This window comes from Papilio polytes, unplaced genomic scaffold (genome assembly GCF_000836215.1).
Source record: "Papilio polytes unplaced genomic scaffold, Ppol_1.0 DF821400.1, whole genome shotgun sequence".
In the NCBI taxonomy this organism is placed as follows: domain Eukaryota; kingdom Metazoa; phylum Arthropoda; class Insecta; order Lepidoptera; family Papilionidae; genus Papilio; species Papilio polytes.
This window is the reverse complement of record NW_013527804.1, coordinates 3,162,726-3,186,722: the sequence shown is the minus strand read 5'-3', so window position 1 is coordinate 3,186,722 and position 23,997 is coordinate 3,162,726. Positions and strand designations below refer to the sequence as shown.

The 23,997-nt window shown below is 32.5% G+C and overlaps 1 protein-coding gene across 1 annotated transcript in view; it reads left to right on the top strand.

Annotated features, from left to right (window-relative positions):
- The first annotated feature begins 15,631 nt into the window (after positions 1-15,631).
- The window catches only part of LOC106108778 (sperm surface protein Sp17), a 38,421-nt gene continuing 30,055 nt past the window's right edge, over positions 15,632-23,997 (top strand). Inside the window, exon 1 of the mRNA XM_013290042.1 lies at positions 15,632-15,814. Coding sequence (XP_013145496.1) covers positions 15,733-15,814 — 82 coding nt within the window. The 5' untranslated portion in view covers positions 15,632-15,732. The remainder of the gene's footprint in view (positions 15,815-23,997) is intronic.

Here is a 23,997-nt window from a genome sequence, read left to right as displayed (position 1 = left end):
CTTTTTGAGTATTTCAGTAATAGTGCCCGCTTTAACATCTTTGCACGAATGGAGTACCTCGCCTGGTGTAATACCACGAACACACAGAAGACTAGGTGAAGTGGAAGCAATTCCGCCGGAGGCATAACTTTAGACCTCTTCCCCTACCCTCCCTTTTTATACAAGAAAGGGATAGAAAAGGTAACGTGTGTTCATTTAATTAATTCTGGAATGTTCTTATTTTTTAAGAATTAAGCTTAATAAGACATCTATTTGAAGTAATAATTAACCTACTATTGAAACAATAATTATGTATTATTTAATTAACCGTACTGCATAAATTTCGGGGCCTTATTATCATTTGAAACGGGAAATATTAATGTAGCGACAAATTTACGTGTCCGGAATTAATTGTAACTATTTTGTATAATTGAAGAGTTTGTAGTGACTACACCTGTTAGATATATGATGTGGACGTGTTCGATTATAAAATTTGAATAGTTTTTTTAATACAAGGTAGTAAAAGTTCATGTTATGTGAATGAATTGCATGTAACAAGGAGAAAGTTAGTTATGAGTATGGTACACCGGTAGAGTTAGACCTAGAAAGAGATGGATGGATTGCGTGAAAGGTGACGTGATCAAGGGAGTGATGACTGAGATTCCGTATGATAGAGTTATGTGGAGGACAAAAACCTGCTGCCCTGACCATACGGGAGTAGGTTAAGAAGTATGATGATGAAGGTAGTAAACCATACCTATGTGTCCCGTACTCCGCCAAAACTCAGCAAAACAAATGTTTCATGTATTTCAGTTTTGTTTTCTTTTGTTATGTAGTTAATATGAAATAAATTTTGCTCGCTTTGAAGGTGATTTAGTATGAAAACTGAAACTATGTACATATTTAACTTCGCATGCGTGTCTTGTGGTAGTAAACAGCTGTTGCCAACCTTGACTGTTTATCGACCACAACCGCGAAATTGTGTTTGCAATAAAAGAGCAATAAAATTATATGGTGATTTTCTTCATGTACTTTTACTCTATTGAGGGAAACAAATGAACTGCGAATTCTAAGACAAATCTCTTTAAATGTTGTTGTCTCGTTTATTCTTTTTGATAAAAATTAGACAGCAAATGTTGCTATAGAGTACTGGTTTTAGTGCTATATCGTGAGCTTTTTAGCACTTTTTAGGGGGTACATACGGTTATAGCGGCCCGACCGCGCCCTCTCCTTAGCTATACTATTATATTTGCGAAAACCTACGATTTGGAGATTCTGTTTGAAAAACAAACAATAGAATACGACACGAATACGATAATCAAAGAAATTATAGCACTTATTAGTACTGCAGTAAGGTTGATAATTCAGTAATTTTTTCTTTCTATAATCGTGATTTTATTTATTGAAATTAGCTTTAGCCTGCGGCTTCGTTAGAACGTATTTAAAAAATGGTAGCCTATGATTTCCGTGTACATACATTCCCGTCAGAATCGTTTACGTAGAAAAGCTTTTCTCCTTTAGCTAAAAAGAGTAATAACTGTGGGATGTAGGTGTGAAGAGAATTAATGTTAGGGTCATTGGGAACCTTTATGTATGTCGGCTAGATCGGCGACAGTTTGAAAAATGATCACATTTAGAGTAAACCGTAAAGTCTGTGTGCGTTTAATGGATATGAAACGAGATGTGTTTGAAATATCAAAGCTATTAAATAATAGGACACTAGAGAATATGAATCGAGACATAGTTAAAAACATGGTATTATTTTTACTTATTTCCTTAAGGATATATGACGACATTTTTTTTACCGTATTTACCACGGGGAGTATTCCTAGGAGTTGTTTGGAACGATTCCTAACGCCGAGTTTCGTCATCGGACGATACGACAGACCGGCAGGTACTACTATCCTCACTATGTTGATGGCATTCCACAACCGTGCGGTTTTCGCGGAACTTTCTTGCCACGAACAGCCGCGTCGTGGAACGGTCTGTCCTTGGCGGTATTTCCAAACCAATACGACTTAGGGTCCTTCAAGAAGCGAGCCTACAATTTCTTCAAAGGCCGGGAACGCATCTGTAGTTCCTCTGGTGTTGCGCATGTCCATGGGCGTCGTTGACCACCGTTATATACGGCTCGAAGGACCACTTTTAAAGGATTATTAATATTTTAAGGGTGGGCTGTAATTGATGTAGGCACTAGACTATAAATGTCGTCGGCGTTAGTAAAATATTATTAACACTAAATTTTACCTTTAACCTGATTTGGCTTTGTTGCAAATTAAAAAAAATGGTTAGTCTAACTAAAAGTTAGTACTAACAAACATATGACAGTTTTACTTTGCATTAAATTCTCATGTGTTAGTTCAAATATGAATTTATTAGAGCGAAAATTCTTATTGTTAGGAATTGATAAGAAAAAAAACAACAAAGAGATCGAACCAAATGTTCACAGTTGTACTAGTAAGCAATTTCGTAGCGTAGCATTGCTACGGCGTAGCACATGGCTCTATTTGAAAATGTTAACAGGTACATAATACATATGTAAATGAACTGAAGTTGATTTTATTCTTTAAAGTAATATAAGCTAGCTAAGATAAAATTTTACTTAAACATATTTTTTATTTCAAGGGAAAATCCCCATTTTTTTCTAAAGCAAATAAAGATCGTATTATAAAGCAAATTGCTTAATTATTGATGACGAGGGTTGGTTTTTTTATGCGTTTGTACATCGGAACTCGGAATATACGAAGGGGATGAGGATTATTAGAGGGTAAAAAATTAGGGATGAAATTCTACATTCAATGATTAGTTATTCTGTATTATTTTAGCACAAAAAAAATTGAGATGTACTTTTTTCTCTTTCAATAACGTCCTGTATAAATTGTAACCTTTTAAATTATTAGATTATACGCAAACCTTGGACTAAACTATCGCACAACAGTTGTGCGATATTTTAGTTTGTTCAACTGTTTATTTGTACAAGTAAAAATCGAGTTGTGTGCCCACCTCTATATAAACTTAAAAGAATCAAAGCGAGACTAAACAGTTGTGCGATAGTTTTTCAGGTGTGCGCACGCTCTTAGTATTACAATATTATGCAATAGCTTTAATTAAAGCTTTGAAACCGATACATATTAATTAATACGTGAAACACGAGATTGAATAGCAAGAGATTGATTTCTATATTGAAGAGCTATTCATATTTCTCATCTAAACATAATAGTGTATGAAACTCGATGTTTCTAGTAGTAGGTAATAACATTTACTATTAACTAGCTTTCGCCCGTGAATCCGTCCGCGTGGAAATAAAAAAAAAACAAGAGTAGTCTATGTGTTATTCCAGACTATTCTCTACATCTATACCAAATTTCATCGAAATCCGTTAAGCAGTTTAGGCTAAACTCTAACAAACATCCATCCATCCATCGAAACATTCGCATTTATAATATTAGTAAGATGTTACATTACATCGACTATCTATCTATACATATAATAAAATTGGAGTGTCTGTCTGTAAATCAATAGAAAAACTCCCGATTTGGCGAAAAAGATGAAATTCCGTTGCTGTTAATAAAAATCGAAATTAAAAATAATTATCGGTCTGTCTGCGAGCCGCGTTTGTTTAAGTAAACAATACACTACTGTTCACACAAAGACACTAGCGTTCAAAAAAAGACACTAGTGGTCATATAAAGACACTATTCACACAGAGACACTTCAATACTGACTACGATGTATCGTCTTAAGTCTAAACGTACTACTAGTCTTACACTACACGAATTTTTTTTTATTGAGTTTGCAATAAACATGAATACGGCCATTAGACAAAGAAAACGAATCTCTATGACTAGAAGGTTTCATTGATTATTTCGAATAAATGTCAAGTAGAGTTTGTGAGAAATTGCGTATCCCAATGTTCCTATAACTAATTTATTTTTACTTTTAGTATATTAGTTTATTAAATTAAGTTTTGTCACTACCCACTTTTATTGAATACTAGCTATAGCCCGCGACTTCAACCACATAATATTAAGATAAATAACATTATAATATGCCCTTCTTTATCAGACGCGTACAGACAGACAGACAATAAAGTTTTAAATTCGATTTTCGTTATTAGCAACGCAATTACACCATCTTCCCGAAATCTGGACTTTTTCTTTTTATATTACAAACAGACACTCCAATTTTATTATATGTCTAAATTCTGAGTACGCTTGCAATAATATTGTTACAAAATATTACTTTAAGCATTATTTAATTACCTTAAGTAAATGAATTGTTAATTATTTTCTTAAGTTAAGACTATATACTCTAACAAATATCCGTCTAAACTTTGAGACTTATAATATTAATATGATTGCTTCCCCTAAAATCGTAAACGATACGTCAGTCAAAATCGCAGTAGGGTGTGACTGATGCAACAGCGCCATCTGTCGCGTCGGCAATCGATTGAAGTCGCACGTAATACGTCAATGTCGAGCCACGACACATTAGTTGAGCATTTGTTGCATAAATTAACGAAACATTGGGGTTGTTCATGGCCATTGCTGATCACTTTACCATACTGTTGCGTTTATATATTTCTCTCCCTTTCATTCTCTTTGACAAAATAAAGACAACTATATGGATTATACATTATAATGAAAATTAAAACGCTTGTAAGAGTAATAACTGAACCTTTAGGTACCATTATGCGTCTTACGTTCTAAAAATGGACAAAGAATAGTGCGACAACAGACACGTCTAAAAATCAACACATATTTTTAGCTAACTTTAGTGCTGTCATTTTATTCGTCTTTCCAACTTTGTAATATAAACTTCTTCCAGCCATAATATAAAAAAGGAAAATATATAAACAGCCTAGAAACGATTGTAAGATTTATTGAAGAAAAAAAGATATAAAAAAAGAATAAAATCGAAAATTTATATTCTAATTTTAAAAAACTTTAAAAAAGCAGAACCGTATCAAAGTGGCTTATTACATCGCCAACACAATCTTCTCCAAGAACTTATTAAAGTCATAAATGCTTCATGCAATACATTTTCAAAATTAGTAAGCAAAAATAGCCCTTCATTTATTTACGTCTGGGAAGCGGACGTGAACAGAGATTTAACAAAGCGGTTGCCTGCTCATACGTTAGAGTGACATGTATTGTGTGGGGTGTCGGAGAACTGAAATAAGTACACTTTATGAACAATGTTTAAACAGTTTGTTTTTTTGATGTGACAATATGGAACAGTATTGTGTTTTCTTATGTAACCTTTCACCCGCGACTCCGCCCGCGTTGTATTTAAAAAAAAACTGAATAGCCTATGTGTTCTTCCAGATTATCCTCTACATCTATACCAAATTTAATCGAAATCCATTCAGCCGTTTAGGCTACAAACAATCATCCATCTAAACTTTCGCATTTATATTATTTTGACAGACTGTACCAATTTGTTTTACGATCGATAGATGGACGTTAGAGTTTGTAGCCTAAACTACTGAACGGATCTTGATAAAATTTGGCATATATTGTAAGGTAGTCTGGATGAATACATATGCTACTTGCTTTTGTTTTTTTCATTCCAAGCGGATGGAGTCTATGGTTATCTCTAATAATGTTATAAAGATAAAGGATTTGTATATTTGTATGTATTGAAATTATTCAAAAACAACTGGAACGATTTCAAAAATTCCTTCACCGTTAGAAAGGTAATGTATCTGTGAGTATTATCTATACTATTATAAAGCGTAAACACACACTTCTTTGTTGCCTAAGATCTCAGTAAATACAGCATATTTTTGTATAATTATTTTTTTAATAAAAAGCCCTACACTTACGTCAGGCTTTAGGCTATATATTTTAACGCTATTAAACTTAGGGGCTAAATATTTTGGACAAAAACCCTAATGTGGGAAAGAGGCCATAAGTTGCTGCCAACATTGAGGAAGCAAGGTTGTCATCATGTCATGTCATTTTGACATTTGTAATTGATAATTTGACAAATGTAAACAATAAAATAAAATTTCATGCGGATGAAGTCGCACGGGAACAGCTAGTAGGTTATATTTTTATAATTTTATACGCGGGAAGTCGCCAGCAATAGTTAGTCAATTTAGTTTACTGATGGGAATAGATTTTTTTTTAATTGGTCCACTAGTTTCTAAGTATATTTACTACATATATAAATACAAATGTTTTCTCTTTGTGATATTAGTTTAGGATTGTACATTTTTTGAAATTAATTTGCACTTCTTAATTTTGCGTTCATATTCATTTGTAAAAGTTTTCAGGAAAGCCGAAAATTAAGAGCGTCTCGCTAAAAGTTTTAATACGAAATATCTTGCTTTCTAATGAGTACGGGTGGAGCTTTTGAACGAAAGTTGTGCTTTTTGCGACGAAAGTCATTTTATAATTTTATTCGACTACTAACTTTCGCCCGCGACTCCGTTCGCGTGGATTAAAAAAAACAAAAGCGAGTAGCCTATGTGTTCTTCCGGACTATATTCTGCATCTATACCAAATTTCGTTGAAATCCGTTCAGCTGTTTAGGCTACAAACTCTAACAAACATCCATCTAAACTTTCGCATTTATAATATTAGTATGATTATAAATTCATCGGTGAATTCAATTTTGTATTACTTATTTGCACATCCTTAATTTCACTACTCACTATTTTATTTTGAATATTCAACAAAAGGTATTAGTAAAATTATATCGTTATAGTAATCTATAGTTCTATACTATTAAAATAAAGCGTAAACACAAACTTCCTTTTTGCCTAAGATTGCAATTGCTACATTTAAATAAAATTTTATGATCTCTACATTCTCCTTTTAATTTCTACCATATTGAGTTTTTTTTTATAATACAAATATTTTTTTTTTAAAGAATTTAATTATCTGTAGTTATATTATTAATTGCTTTATCAATATTAATACTAACCTATAAAGCGACGAGGAAAAAAAACGAAGGTAAAAATAGTCTTGCATATCCAATGAGGCGAGTTAATTGAGAATAAAGCGTGGGTTACATTGGAGTCAAAGATATTTAAACAATTCATAGACAAGGCAGTGAACAAAATGTTTTCACCGGTACTTTCTTTGAAAGGTACTATATCTTGTCAATTTGTAATGGTATTTGTATTGACATGTAATAAAACATTTTACAAAAGTTATAAAATAATATAAACAGTGTTTAAAAATATAATATAAACATTTAAATATTATTTTATAACAATTATTGGCTATTAAATGCAATTATTAGTATTAACATGTGGTTTTGAATATCTATGAATAGACGGTGTTAGTGATTATGTGAAAAATGTCTCAAGTGAAGTGTCAACTACGCCACCTCTATATCTTTGAATCTCTTTGATTGGCGATTTAAAACGTAACATATTAATTAACACAGATATTGGATTTTAACCTCGATTTATGACAAAAACTTAAACAAAAACGCATCGCCACTATCAATCCCTTAAAAAGATAATAGAAATTCGCACTTATTTAAACAACAGAAAGGTATAAAGTATTTTTTATGAAAGGAAAACTTCCATATAAAAGGGATAAAAGGGTTTAGACGGTTTATGGATCATATTTTACGATAGGCTCTTTTATATGGATGTTTACGCTGTTTGTGGCTCGAGTTTATGTCACAAAACATGCGTTTACGTGTTATTTCTTATATGTTAGCTAGTAAGCATTTAAATTCAGACCTAAATAGTTTAATAACTAGATATAAAATAGTATAATAAAACTCTGTTTTACTCAATGATAACGTAGCTTTTAATGGTGACAGAATTTTTCAAATCGGCCTAGTAGTTTTTGAGTTATTTCAATACATTCAAAAAGAACAAAATACAAATCTTTCATCTTTATAATATTACTAGCTGTTCCCGTGCGGCTTCATCTGCATGAAATTATATAATAAAAAATTATTGTTTACTTTGTCAAAGTATCAATTGCAAATTTTAAAATGACATGACTTGATTATAAATCATGGCAATCTTAATCCTTGATGTTGGCAGCTTGCTTATGGTCCCTTTCCCACATTAGAGTTTGTCTTCAATTTATTTACTCTGTAAGTTTAATAGCGTGAAAATATATAGCGAAAAGCGTGACATAAGTGTAGGTCGTTTATTAAAGAAAGAATTATTCAAAAATATGGCGTGATTGCTGACATCTTACGCAACAAAGTGTGTGTTTACGCTTTATTATATTAGTATAGATTATAGATTTAACTTACGTTGGCTAATTCTAACTTACACTAACAGTCTAGATCTATATCTATGTACTGTTTATTCAATAAGTGTGTGTTTAACAGTAATGATGTTGTGATCAACATAATTAACGTCTTTGATGTTGAACATAACATGAAATTATAAACAAATATGCAAGTTACATAAATGTATATCAAGATACTGTTTACATATACGATGTTTAATTTGAACTAATACAAACTATGTACAGTCAGAATCACTTTAAGTATGCTTGTGTACAGTCGCGTTCACAAAGTCATGATAAATGTAAGCGAGATTGTGGGGCAAATGTTTGTAGGGGTAAACAAAACGATCAATCATTCTCATACAAGAGGAATCTGTTTGTACTTTGAATGATTTTTATCTGGCATTAAGATTTGTTTGAAAAACTTTTTATATTGTAGACCTATGTAGCTTTCGTCTGCGACTCCGACCACCTGGAATTAAAAAACAAATGTAGCCTATGTGTTCTTCCAAACTATCCTCTACATCTATGCCAAATTTCATCGAGATCCGTTCAGTAATAGGCTGCAAACTCTAACAAAAATCCATCCATCTATCTAAACTTTCGTATTTACAATATTAGTAAGACTACAAAAGCGCTATATCATATCATATGTCATATAAATATTACAAATGCGAAAGTTTAGATGGATGGATGGATGGATGTTTGTTAGCGATTGTAGCCTAAACGGCTGAACGGATCTCCGTGAAATTTAGCACAAGATTAGAGCATAGTCTGGAAGAACACATAGGCTACTTTTTATGCCCGAGAAATGTCCGGTTCCCGAGGAATAGTAGCTTTTTGCTACAGTTCGTATGTTTTCTAATACCACGCGGACGCGGGCAACAGCTAGTCTTGTAATAAATTTCGACCAATCCTAGTTATTATTAACAAAGATTCGATCCTCTTTTGTCATTGCGTGACCTTTTATTAAAAGAATAATAATGATTGGTGTTATCCACGCGAACTCCAAGATTTATTGATACCTTTTCTGTTAATGAATAATAAAACTTTATTAGGTTTCATTTAAATTAATTCATTTCTTGTGGTTAAAGAGGATTGATGTATTTAGACTTTTAAATCTATACTAATATAATAAAGCGTAAACACACACTTCTTTATCGCTTAAGATGTCAGCAATCACAGCATGTTTTTGAATACTCTCTTTTATAAAATGCCCTACACTTATGATACGCTTTAGGCTATATATTTTCACGCTATTAAATTTAGGTGGTAAAAAAATTGGAACAAACCTTCATGTGGGAAAGATACCATTAACTACAAGCAGCCAAAATCAAGGATTTTGAAATTTGCAATTGAGAATTTGACAAATAAAATAAAGTTTTCTCTTAATTTCACGCGGATGAAGCCGCACGGGGACAGCCAGTTAGTATTATAAGGGATGTATGTAATAAGTGAACTTAAAAACTACTGGACCGATAAAAATTTTTCACTATTAGAAAGCTACATTATTTCTGAGTGACACAGGCTATATTTATTACTAGAAAATGTGCATGAAGTGTAGTTTTTTATGTTTTATTTCTCAGTCCCTGGCAAAAGTAGGTCATAGCTATTAGCTATACTTTTTAATGAAAATTGTTTTTTTTTTTATAATCATACTAGCTTTTTCCGCGACTTCGTCCGCGTGGAATTAAATAAAAAAGTGAACAGACGATGTTTACTTCCAGACTATCCTCTACATTTATGCCGAATATCATTCAAATCTGTGCAGCCGTTTAGGCTACAAACTAATCCATCCAAATCCATCCATCTAAATATCTATCTAATTTGTCATTGCATAGCGACTTATTAGTGTTCATTTGACCAGATACAACGGAATAAAACTCAAATTAAGTAGTTCGGAAACGCATTTTTTTTATAACATAAGGTGGCAAACGAGCTAGCGGCCACCTGAAACCATGATTTGAATTTCATGCAAATGCATTTTATGAATTTAATCAAAAACACTAATGAATGGTTCAACGTAGGAAACCGGCTATTAGATCGTCCATCTTAGACAAAGTAACATTCGATTACAGGCATCATTGATTCAAAAGACCAAAATGTATGGAAACAGTAACATACGACAAGTCACATGATTCATCATCCACTTGCCCTTGTCCCTTACGGAGGGGTCGGTACAGTATGTGCTGCTCTTCTGACAAGTCACTTGATTGTTATCTATAAATTCCTATAGGTTTTGACATATTTTGTCGATTCTACTAATATATCGCTAATCAAAAGTCACTTTTTCTAAGGGGGCTTATTACCTGGGGAGCAAGACTCCGCGCAATACATGCTCGCTGAATGACCTTTGTGGGAGTCTGAGCGGCGGGTCTTGGTTTCGGTGTATTCCTTGGAGATCCCGGAATCTTCGTCTATATCACTAGCAACCGAATGGGTTTTAGTGGGTCAAATCCAACGGTGGATCAAGGGGGGGGGGTCATGGGGTTCATGCCCCCTTCCTGAGCTGGTTGGTCAAGAGATTTAAAAAACATATTTATAATAATAAACTTTATTTCAAGCTACACTTTTTTTTGCTCATAGTTTGTTAGTAATAGAAAAAAACTTAATACCTATGTTAGTCACACATACATACATCCAAATGTTATTCTAAACTGTACAATTATCGCTTGACACGTGCAGCTTTATGCAGTGATTGATATATGCACAATCCAGTCTGCTGGCAATCATATGTAGAATGGCGTTGGAGCTGGCTCGCACCCTGCGCACCAGGGATGCGCATCTTTTACGCATAGTGGCATAGAAGCAATCGACGCGCGCTTCTGCAAACATCCCTGATGCGCTGCAGAATCGAGGCAGCCCCAACAGCACTCTGAAAGCATTATTGTACTGAACGCGAAGGGTGTTGTAGGATTTTTGCTTGTAGCTCGCCCACAGGCTACTCGCGTAGAAGCTCGTACAGTAAGCTCTAAATAGAGTGATTTTAACCTCTTTCGAGCAGCGAGCAAACCTGCGAGCGATGATGTTGGCCCTCACCGACAACGCCCTGCGCTCCCTCTCAATGTCACCGTCGTCTTTGAGATCAGTGGTAATGATGTGCCCTAGGTACTTAAACTGGTATACCCTGCTCAAAATCGATCCGCAGAGTTTAATGTCCGGTATAGAATAAGTGTAACTATTTTTACCACCTTTCTCAAATATCATGTACTCGCTTTTCTTTACATTATAGATTAATCCGTGGCTATTCGCATAGTTTTCACAAATCGCGAGCAATTTTCTTTACATATTTTATTTACATATTTTGTCAGACTTTTGACTTGACCATGACTGTGACCCCCCCTGGCGCCAAAGTTCGAATCGCCCTTGGTCAAATCCTACATAACCCTGCCTTCCTCATAGAAGTCAAGGTATCTTTTGATTTCCCCCTGAAACCAATAAAAGGGGGGCCTTATTTCAGTATTTGTGCTAAAAAGACATCTGTTCTTGTTATAAGCATGTGTTGATGAGTAAAAATCGTCGGTGAACTGGTACCAAACGTACTATATTTGACCTAGATAACTCTAAACTGGCGTATCACAGTTTCACGTTCGGTAAACCGTAAACTTTGACATTTCAAAGTTAAACGCTTTCCAGTTGAATGCGTTAGTTGGAGTAACATTTTAAAATAGAAACTATAAACGCAAAAACATAAGTAGAATTAGTTTATCTAAATTTGTTATAAGAAGTCAATCGTTAATTAATTAAAAAAAAATAACTAGCATGCTCATTCAATTAAAAAAAAAAAGCATAAAATGATCAAGTCGTTTCCTTGGTTTTTTTTGTAACCCAATCATTAAAATATTCACAATCTATCAATAAAAAAGCCACTGACTTTCCTAAGACTATATTTGCAACTATCTTTTGCCCACAACTCCGTTTACATGGAATTAAAAAAAAAGTAGCCTATGTCTTCCAGGCTATCTTTTACATTTTCATCCAGTCCTTTCAACAGTTTAAGCGGCAAACTCCAACATCCATACATATTAAATTCACATTTATAATATACTAGCTTTCGCCCGCAACTCCGTCCGCGTGGGACTAAAAAAAAACAAAAGTGAGTATCCTATATGTTCTTCCAGACTATCCTCTACATCTATACCAAATTTAATCTAAATCCGTTCAGTCGTTTAGGCTACAAACTCTAACAAACATCCATCCATCTAAACATTCGCATTTATAATATTAGTATGATAAGATTGTTAAAACATGAAATGCAAATTCCGTATTGACATAACGTTATTCCATAACGTAGACATATTATATTAATCAGTATGCAATGCAGACATAGAGCGGGAAGTACAGCTTATACTGAATAATATAATAGCTGACACATTATATTGTCGCAACTCAGCTGTATTAATGCAGTATTAATGTAGACATGAGAAGTTATATGATGCATTCAAGGTTTTCCGTACATTATATACCGACAAATTATCTATCTCCTAAAGTAACATGTTTGCTATCGCTCATCGAAAAGTACAAAATGATGAAACTGGCAATAACTTGCAAATAGTCACGTGTTTGTCATTTATTTATATATGTCATTTTGATACATTTCATTATTTACACTAATTGATATCGCTAATTGAAGTCGCTTTGGCTAGAGGGACAGGACTTCACTAACGCCCTCCAGTAACAGTATCGTTTGTCAAAACAATCTTTTCATGTTATAGCTGTTCGTGTGCATTATTTGTATGCATTATAATGCTATTTTCTTTATTCATATCGGATTTATATAATTTATAGTAGAACTAACTGATAACAGCATCTCTAGCAATTATGTTTTATAACAGCGCCATCTACCGGTTGCAATTGGGAATCAAATCCTGCGATCAATTCTGAAATATTTAACCGTTATGATTCTTACAATTTTGGATGTAAATATAAAATTCGTATTGTTTTCGAATTAAAAAATGACGCGTCTCGTCCATAAATTGCAAAAAATCCGTTGTCAGCGAAGCTTTAACAATTATAAAAACATGGACGCAAAACTAAGTTAACAGAGTGCACTCCATTAAAAGTTGTTTGAGTTTCAAACAAAATGATAACAGCGTTGTATAAAATGCATACAAGTTACTCGTAGTTACTTAACAAACTTCGTAGCAAAATCGTAGCAGACCACGTAGCGGAAAGCGTAGCAGACCGCGTAGCGGAAAGCGAAGCAATACAAAAAAGATGAATAACAAATAAATTTTGTATTTTTTGTACCAATGTTGACATTATCTTGGTCGACTTCTGGATTATTTTATTTTAAAGCAAAAATTACAGAGCTCATAAAAGTGATTAACAATTCAAACAGGATCACAACCTTTCTACGGAAGTTCTTAACTTAAAGATATTTTTATTTAAATCTCATTTATGTGGAACAATAAAGGTATTTTTAAATCATAATTATAGTACCTAAGAAATAATGTAAAAGCACCCTTACAGTATGAATAAATGATTACAAAATTACTATTTCCTGAACAATGATTCTAATACCCTGACGAGTTTCAATTGAGTCCACAACAATGTAGGTCAAAAGGGACCCTCTTTCAACCGTTCAAGAACCACTCAACAAATGTAACAGACAATTGTATTCTTCCTCGTTAACCTAAGCCTTAAGGAGCCACAATAGAAAGTCTTGTTCTTGAATTAACTTAGCATTCAAAATGTTATATTTATTTATAATACCATGGATTTCTCACTGCGTTAGTAGAGCTGTAAAAACCTTATACACCTCATTGTCTTTGAAACAGCAGCTAAAACAGTATCTTTTTATTCAAAGGGTCTATCACGAATGTTTGCGACACAGTGAGAAGATATTCGTAATGTCGTCGAATTAGTTTGTATGAGGTTAGAGTTAGTATTTTTTACGCCCACTATGTGCTACACTAATACTTTTGTCGATAACGTTACGAAAATGTTCTCACGAATATTCGTGATAAACACTCAGAATACCTGATAATATTACTAACTAGTTGTTCCCGTGCGACTTCTTCCGCATAAAATTATGAAAATTTTATTCTATTGTTTTCGTGTGTCAAATTATCAATTGCAAATGTCAAAATGACATGATGAAAAACCATGGCAACCTTGTTTCCTTGATGATGGTAGCAACTTATGGTCTCTTTACCACATCAGGGTTTTATCAAAAATATTTACCCCCTAGTTTAATGGCGTGAAAATATATAGCCTAAAGCGTGTCGTAAGTGTAAGGTTTTTTATTAAAAAAAGAATGATTCAATAATACGTTGTAATTGCTGACATCTTAGGCAACAAAGATGTGTGTGTTTACGCTTTATTATATTAGTATAGATGTAGTTTTCTTGCACTTGACCTTTAAACGTTAATGAAACATAAGCCTTTGTTAAAATGATGTTCTTCGCAAAGCAATATTAAACAATGTTTTATAATTTTAAAAATATAACAACAGTTATGAAGCCGGCGGGCGGTATAAATATTATAATATAACCTTCTTAAAGTAGGGTGCCTACAATTTATAAATAAAAGTAGATTATGAAGATAAAAAGGCTACCTTTCTATAAAAGTCTATAAATTCAATATTTTATTACAAAAAAGAAAAGCATTTTTTTAATTGTTTTTTTTTTAATTTACAGGCTAAAGCCCATAAGCCAACTAAAATACGGTATCTACATTAGAAAAGTTTCATTGTTTTGTCAACTAGATGGCGCTTTTATAAATTCAATTAAAAATTATCTTTGTTAACAAAAAAAACCCTATTCAATGTCATAAAAATACTGAAATGTTTCATTTTATTCACATGTGCATATTGTGTATTTTTATGTGTTAAAGATTCAAATATAAAAACAGGACTTTCCAGAAATTGCACTAAGCATTGTCACCCCATGTCTACACGGGTAAAACGCTATAACGAAGCTCAAAGTATTTTTATTCTCATTATATTATGTTTCTATTTAGCGTCGCGTGCTGAAATATTTTTATTGTTGGCGTAATCGTTTTATTTGTCGGTTCTACTAAAAAAAAACAATAAGAATTTAATTGTTTCCCAAATGTTGCTATTAATAAAATTTTATTTGAACATCATGTCTATAATCTTATGGCTGGATAAAGACAGGAAAAAAGTCCCTTTTGTTTTTCATGTTTTTTTTTTTAATCTTTGATTAATGGCTTGTTATAAGCAATGATGCTAATATTTTTATAGGATGCAATAACCCTAACTGTTCCTTGACAAAGCATATAAACATTTTTATATTATCACTAGCTGTTGCACGCGACTTCGATCGTGTGAAATTATAAAAAAACATAGCTATTCTACTCCGCGGGAACGTAGCTTATTAATGGTATTTTTTTTTAAAATACAAATCTTTCCTCTTTATAGTATTACAGATTTTGAAAACAACTAATTTACATATTTCTGTTTGTTTCAGATATTTGCTGTAATTTTTTTAAAATAACTATGTTATAGTGCAGTTAAAAGTACATTTAGTAGTGTTTTGATACCTGTGTGTTTGTAATAAAAACTTTGTGCATTAAAATGGGTTGTAACACAAGCTCCGAGTCGAAAACGAAAAAGGACGAGCAAGCACAGTCGCAGGACAATACTAACAATACTTCAGGTATGAAATTTAATGAATTTAAAATAATAATAAAAAAATAGCCATTACTCACTAATAATGTAGCGTTTTAATGGTGAAATATTTTTTAAAATCAGCTTTGTAATGTTTTCAATTAATGATTTGAATACATACAAAAATACAAATGTTTCCACTTCATAATATTATTATAGATTTATATAGACTAATTATCTTTTAGCAGTAGTAGATAGTACTTTAACATATGCTGGTGCAATAACCATAGTAACAAGCAAAGCTGCTATTCGTTCTCTTTCCCTTTTCACTCTCTTCAAGGGTAGGATGGGGGATGGATGTGCGGGGAATAAGACGCATAGGTAGGAAAGATTTCCTCAGTCTGTGCGTCGCTTCCTCTCTAGATTAAAGGTAAACACATCTGTGAATGCAAATGTAGGCCGTAGTGTTTCGCTATTTTAGCGAATTTTGATCATTACTTGCTCGTTGATCACTTTCTAGTATAAAAATATCTATACGTTAAGCAAGATTATAGTTCAAACTTACTACATGTTATTAAGGATTTTATTTTTGCCTAGTTTGTTATTTGATCTAGTCAACTTGTTTATTTTTATTTGATCAGAGAAAGTTCTTTGTAGCCTTCCATTTACTCAGTTTAATTTAATATTCCTCGCATCTTCGTTCGCATCGTAACGATATTACCTTACTCCAATCTACATGGAAACAAACATAATTCCCTTATCTTTTTTAACTTGAACATTTTATAGTTACTTTCATGTTAAAAAATACAACGTTTTTATCTTAATCTATAGCTATACTAATATTATAAAGAGTAAAGATTTGTATTCTTATATTATTGAAGTAACTCAAAATCTACTGGGCCGATTTCAAAAATTCTTACAACGTTAAAAAGCTACGTTATCAGCGATTAACATATTCCATAGACGAAGTGGCGGGCAACAGCTAGTACACGATAAAAGTAGTAGTAGTAAAATACTTGCCTTATAGAGTACGTTCATTTGAAAAAAAATAATTAACAGAAAAACATTACTAAACCTTAGTACTGTAAAATTTAAATAGATGGCGTTGATTTTAAATTATTGAAAAATTTATAGTTTTTTTTTTTTATTGTTAAGAGTTAACCCATTTTATAAAACAAATGAATTACGAGTATAATTTTAAACACGATACATTACAAAATTATATATTCACAAGTTCGTGGCTTAGCGATATTTTCTTTGCAACGTTTAACCACAAACTTACAACAATTTTGTTGCAAAGGTAATTCAGTGAACATATAAAAGGGAAACTCCGGCCTGCGGTTCATTATACATCCTTCCTTGCCTCGGGAATAATTCAACAGCTTGCGAAAAGTTCTAAAACATAAAAAGGAACATAATATCTTATTTTATTTCTCTAGGGGTAAATAAGAAGCTATCGTTAATACGATAGGGGTTTTATATAGCTTTGACTGACGATAGTTAATCCAGGAAATGTTTTTGGTACAAAAATAACTGTGTTCCGTTGTTAAGCCGGAGTCAAATTTTAGGGTTTTACATTGTTAAGTAAAAAAAATTATCAAAAAGTCAAGCGAGCAAATGGTCAAATGAATTCGCCGAAATGTTGAAGCAATCGCTTCCCGTGTATATCCGCAGATGGAGGAGATGCACAGGAAGAGAAAATTTCCCCTTATACACCTCCTTCTCCACGAAATTTGTGAAATAAGGCCATTAAAAGAATAGTAAGAAATAAATAAGTTCAAAATGGATTAATTATTAATACAAAACATCATACTTTTAGATGCATATAATATTAATTTCATTTCTTTTTTTTCTTATTTTAACGTTTGTAAAGTATCTCAAGAGATAAAAGTTTCAAGTGTAAGATGAACGTAAAATAGGAATTGGATGTAATCTTGGCGGGTTTTTATTGCGGATATAAAAACAACTGTAAATATAAAGCTACGAGTCCTCTTGGAAAAGTTTATTTTTATACACACTTAAGTTGACCTGAATAAATACTTATTATTTTTCGTATACATCTTTCTATATGCAAATTGTACTAACATTAAATAATGACAGTAAATATCTTCTCATATCTTCACAATCAAGACCATTAGGATAAAATAGGTCGAAAACGCCATCTAGTTTCAATTCACAAAACCACAGAACAAACATTTGCCCGATATTTGAATTCATAATAATATTACAACTAATATATGTATAACGCATAAATGTTTCTAACATTTTATAAGCTAGAAAATAGTCTTTTTTAATTTGTTAAGCTAGCGCTTGACCACGATCCCACCTGAAGGAGGTGACGACGCAGTCGAAAGATGGTACGAGCTAGCTTAATAGGTAGCTGTTCACTCTCCTTTTGAAGGCCCTCACGTCATATTTGGACGGGAACACTGATGCTGGCAACATGTTCCAATCCTTTGCAGTGCGCACAAGGAACGATGATTGAAACTTTTTCTTTCGAACTCGCGGAATATCAACTACGAAAGGATGGAATTCGGCCGTATGCCTGAACGTCCGATGGTAGAAAGGGGACGGTGGAATTAAATCGTGCAGTTCCTGTGCACACTCTCCAAAAATCTATACTTTATATAAATAGAAAAGTTTGTATCTTCAAACGTACTTAGAACGTAAAATTCTAGCCCAATTTAAAAAAAGGCCTTTCACCACAAGACAGTCACATTATCACTGAGTAACATAGGCTATATTTGTAACTTATTTTATTTCCGAGAAAACTAAGTCGGGACTAAAAGCTAGTCTATACTAATATTATAAAGAGGAAAGATTTGTATTTTTGTATGTATCGAAATAACTCAAAAACTACTGGGTCAATTTTATAAATTCAACGCTAGAAAGGTAATTTATCTGTGAGTGACATAGGCTATATTTTTTAATTTCACGCGAATGAAGTCGCGAGCAACAGCTAGTAATTAATGAAGTCTTACTAAACATTATTAAAGTTAGTTGAACATTAACTTTGAAATGCAAAATCTGATAATTTATTAAAACAACACAAGCAACAAACTAGGTTAAGTTAAAAAGCATACTAAAAATGATTATAATGCAGTTATACACAACAAATTAAGCGACATCCCTGTATCGTTTATGAGTCTCACGTAGCAAGATGAAATTAATTAGTGAGCGGTGTAGTGAATTAACCACTTAGTGAAACTCCTAGGAAACAAGAAACAGTAACCGTATTATCCCCGCATGTGGGAGAAGCGGGCGAGAAACTTAATTATTTATGACGTTGTGAATAAAACCTTTTTGCTCCTTTTTGAACTGAAGCCTTTTTCATCATAATTAAATATATGTATAAGCGATGTTATAATTAGCAAAAAAAAATATAAAGAAATCATTTGAAGATTATTATGGTTTATGTTACGAGCCGTTTTGCTTATAGCGGCAGGTCACGGTAACCAAAAGGCGAAGTGGTAAAAATTTGATTTGTATTTCGTACATTCGTTCCATTTATGTAAGCCAGAAACAGAGGGCGCTGTTTGCAGTCTTCTCAACGCCATCTAGTGGTTCATTTTCGGAATGAATCTCCATCCGAATGTATGTTTTCGTATTATACACTAGATGGCAGTAATCAAGTTTCTTGATATCTTGTAAAATACATTACAGCGACATCTAACGAACGACTAAGAAAGTAACCGAGTTGGCGACTTGTATAACCGTAATGTACTATAATAATACTCTAGTAATAATAATCTATAATGCCTATAAAATGTCTTTTATCTGTCTTAGATTTTTCTCATATATTTTTTATCATGCTATCATATATTTTATATGCGTTGTATACATTTGCCGTCGCACTAATCCCACCTGTTCGGCTTCGGAATAAGTAAGTGAGCCATAAATAACTTACTTTCTGAATTTCGTCCCTAAAAATAAAATCCAGAATTCGTATAACGAAGGAAAATAAACCTTTATTTAACCAAGATTCGTTGCGAGAGAAAAATATTTTTCGAAAGCGAGAAATATTTTTAAAGATGCCAGTTAGGGTTTTTACATTTCATAAATAAATTCTAGAATATTAACATAAGAAAAAGGTAAAAAAAACTTTGAACTTTCTTTCAATTAGGTATTTCTATACTTGTATTTTAATTTATTTCGTGGAAAATAACATACAAAGCCTTATAGTATAACTATATACTTAAGGATAAGTGTTTAAAAAGCTATTTCCTAAGTAGTATTTAAAATGAAATGAAACAAAACATTTTACTAACCTTTATTGTAATTCGGTCTACGAGACCCTCTACGAAGAGCGTAGCGAGTTCTACGAGATACAATTACATTTTACTTTTACTGGAATAAGTTTTATTTTATAGTAAGTTCTTGTCATTATGCGTGTATCTATACTATTATAATAAAGCGTAAACACACACTTCTTTGTTTCCTAAGATGTCAGCAATTACAGCAAATTTTTGAATAAACTTTTTTTTAATAAATAGCCCTACACTTAAGTCACGCTTTAGGTTATATATTGTCTAGACATTAAATTTAGGAAGTAAATATTTTAGATAAAAACCCTAATGTGGGTAAGAGACCATAAGTTGCTGCCAACCTCAAGAAAACAAGATTGTTAAGGTTTGTCATGTCATATCATTTTGACATTTGCTATTGATAATTGAATAAATGTAAGGAATAAAATAAAATTTTCATAATTGTATGTGGATGAAGCCGCACGGGAAAAGCTAGTTTTAGATTTATAACCAACCAACAAATATAAATAATTTTATTCCTTCGCTCATTAAAAATATTGAAATATTTAAAGGAAGTTGCGCTAGTAATTATGAGTCGACGAGCTTTTCGCTTCACTTGTTACTTGTATAACAAAAGCTTTAACTTCCGCAATGCAAGTTCGGCGTTTTCTCGGAATGTAAATCAAAAGCTCTCCAACAGTGTCAGTCGCAATGCACTTGACTGTTGAAACTCCTTTGCAATGTTAATTCTACGTTGCTACGAATAGAAAATTATTCTGTTTATTTTACATGTAGCTGTACATTGTGTTACAGTGTTCATTTGTTATTATTACCGGGAATTATCATCACCAGCTCACTATACGTCCCCATATAAGTCTGTCCTAAGTTAGGGGTGACTTGGCCATAGTCAACCAAGCGGCACTGCGGATTGACTTCACACATATCTTTGTATTTCACTGATATGTCTACCATCACAATATTTTCCTTCACCGTAACGTAGGTTAAATTTAATTATCGCCGGTAATTCACATGCAGAAAGCTCTCTTTTTGTAAAGTATTTTGAGGATTAAATGATTTGATTTTTTTTATTTATTTTACTTGTCTGTTATATCCTCTCATTCACTTTATTTTATTTTTTAATTTTTTTTAACGTAAGAGGTTTGAGTTTATGACAAGTAAGTTAAGGGACGGGCCGGAGTGGTAGGACTTCCATGGTCTTTGCAAAAGTGTCGTAGTCATATTTGTAGACACGTCACTGAAAATGATATTACGTCTGCGAATGTTAAACTAAAATTACTGCAGTTAAAACTTAAAGTGTTCAATGTCAAATAGTTCTTTATAAAATGTCGTAATACTAATTTTATGTTGAACACAACATTATTGTTATGTTGCATTCAACAACATATTATGTCGGCGCATCTTCATCATAATTGACTCGGGAACTCCTCGATGCGAGAAACAACGCATGCTTAGTTACACTCCACTCTGTCCGCGAGACTATATTGGATTAAAAAGGGATGTTCGCGTATCGATATTTTAATATATCGATACATTTCAATTCAACTAAAATAATTTTTATTTAATATTAATATGCATTTCTTTCGAAGTAGCGATCTAAATTAGATTGTTTGTGTCATTATTTTTTTATTGTTTTTGTTCAGGTATCATCTGATAATTGTTTAGTTAAAGCTATTTTTGTTAAAAGGAATAATTAATTAAACAATTTAAATAACTGCACAAGCGTCTCCTAAAACACAATCTCATCTAAAATTAAAGAAAATTTTAATTAAAAAAAAAACAGTTTTAATGTTTCCATAACAAAATTTAATCTTTCCTTTACTAAGAAAGGTAACATTTTTTAAAAAATATATCAAAATTTTAAACTTAAAATAAGATAATTATAAAAACATCGTGGTCTGAAATCGTCTCAACCCGCGTGTTTCCCGCGCACCCGCCACAGTGCTCACGGGTGCGGCGCGACGCGCACGTCTCACGGACACGAAACGGAACCATAACCGTAACAGAGAAAACCGTACTAGTGTTGTGCTTGTAAGCTAAACCGGAAATCTTAAGGTAAGGTTTATTTTTTGAATTAAAATGTGATAATATTTTGATATTTTAAGACTCAATTTGAATAACACTTGAATAATTTTAAGCTGGAATTTGGAATTTGGAAATGATATGAATTCGATTTAATTATTTATCAAATAAAAATAAAATGTAGTGTTGTTTTAAATTGGAAAGTACATTTTTTATTATTTTTTTAATTCATGAATAAATAATTATTACAAAAGATTTGGCTAAATTTTATTTTAAGAATATGTTTTTTAATCGTTACGTTTTGATTTTAATCTATTTAATTTAGAAGGTAAGAAACAATGAACAAAGAAATCATACTAAGTAATATTATAAATCCGAAAGTTTAGATGGATATACGTATGGATGTTTGTTAGAGTTTGTAGCTTAAATGGCTGAACGGATTTATATGAAATTTGGCGTACAATTTTTTTTAATTCTTCGTAGTCGGAGTCGAGGGCGAAAGCTAGTTTTACATAATTGTTAAATGTACTTAGTTATGAGTTATCAAACTAATGCGTAAATTTAAATGGATGAATAGATGTTTGTAAGCCTTTAAATTCAAAACATCTTAACGGTTCTAAATAAAATTTGTCTCAGTTATGAAATATAAAAATATAGCCTTTGTTACTTACAGATAAATTACCTTTCTTTAAATTAGAATTTTTAAAATGTGCCTAGTAGTTTTCGAGTTATTTCAATACATACAAAGATACAAATCTTTCCTCTTTATAGTAAACTAGCTGTTGCTCGCGACTTCGCCCACGTGAAATTAAAAAATAGCCTAAGTTACTCACCGATAATGTAGCTTTCTAAGAGTGAAATAATTTTTGAAATCGGCCCAGTACTTTTTGAGTTATTTCAATACATACAAAAATACAAATCTTTCCTCTTTATAATATTAGTATAGATTATAGTAAAAGTATACATATTAGCATGCTCCTTAGTATTTTTTTTTATTTTCCCACACGTGTCTGGGCATTGAAAACCGCTTATAACACAGATGATATCCAATCATATTTCATTTAACCCAATTATCAAACCAAGCGTTTCACGATCTCAACTCGTACCCTTAACACCCACGTAAATATAAATAAGAGGGGGACAGACCCTCTACAACTAATTAGTTCTAACCTACTTACCCTGATACTCACGACCTTTAAGAGTATTCTAGTTATCTATTACTGAACTAAAAATACTTAACTTTTTATAGTAGTTAAGTTAACAAATAAACATTAATGAATCGTATGTAACAAGGACGTTAGTTATGAGTGTGGTACACCGGTAGTAGACATAAAAAGAGATGGATTGCGTGAAAGGTGACATGATCAAGTGATGACTGTGATGACGAATGATAGAGTTATTTGGATGACGAAAACCCGGTACGTCCTGCGGGAGTAAGATACGGTGGGAGATGATGTTAAGCTAGCGCTTGACTAAGGTCCCGTCTGATCAAAGTGGAATAGCTATTAAGTATAGCTATACATATATCTTACTAATATTATAAATGCGAAAGTCTAGATGATTGGATGGATGTATGTTAGAGTTTGTAGCCTAAACGCCTGAACAAATCTGGATAAAATTTGCCATAGATATAGAGGATAGTCTGCAAGAACATATAGGCCACTCAATTTGTTTTTTTTCAATTCGACGCGGACGGAGTCGCGGGCGAAAGCTAGTACTTAATACCTTGCTAATGTGTACCCTCCTCAATTAAACTTAGGGGCTATTGCAAATCGACAATTGTCGCCAACAAACTGTTGTACCGTTTGGTGACATTATTTGTAAAATTATATATTTTCTTGTATTTATCAATGAATGAAAAAAAATGCGGATGAATTTGGACAGTGGTTATGCATACGGAATCGCTGGCAGAAGCTAGTTAACTTCTTAAAGATACTGGGTAACAAAT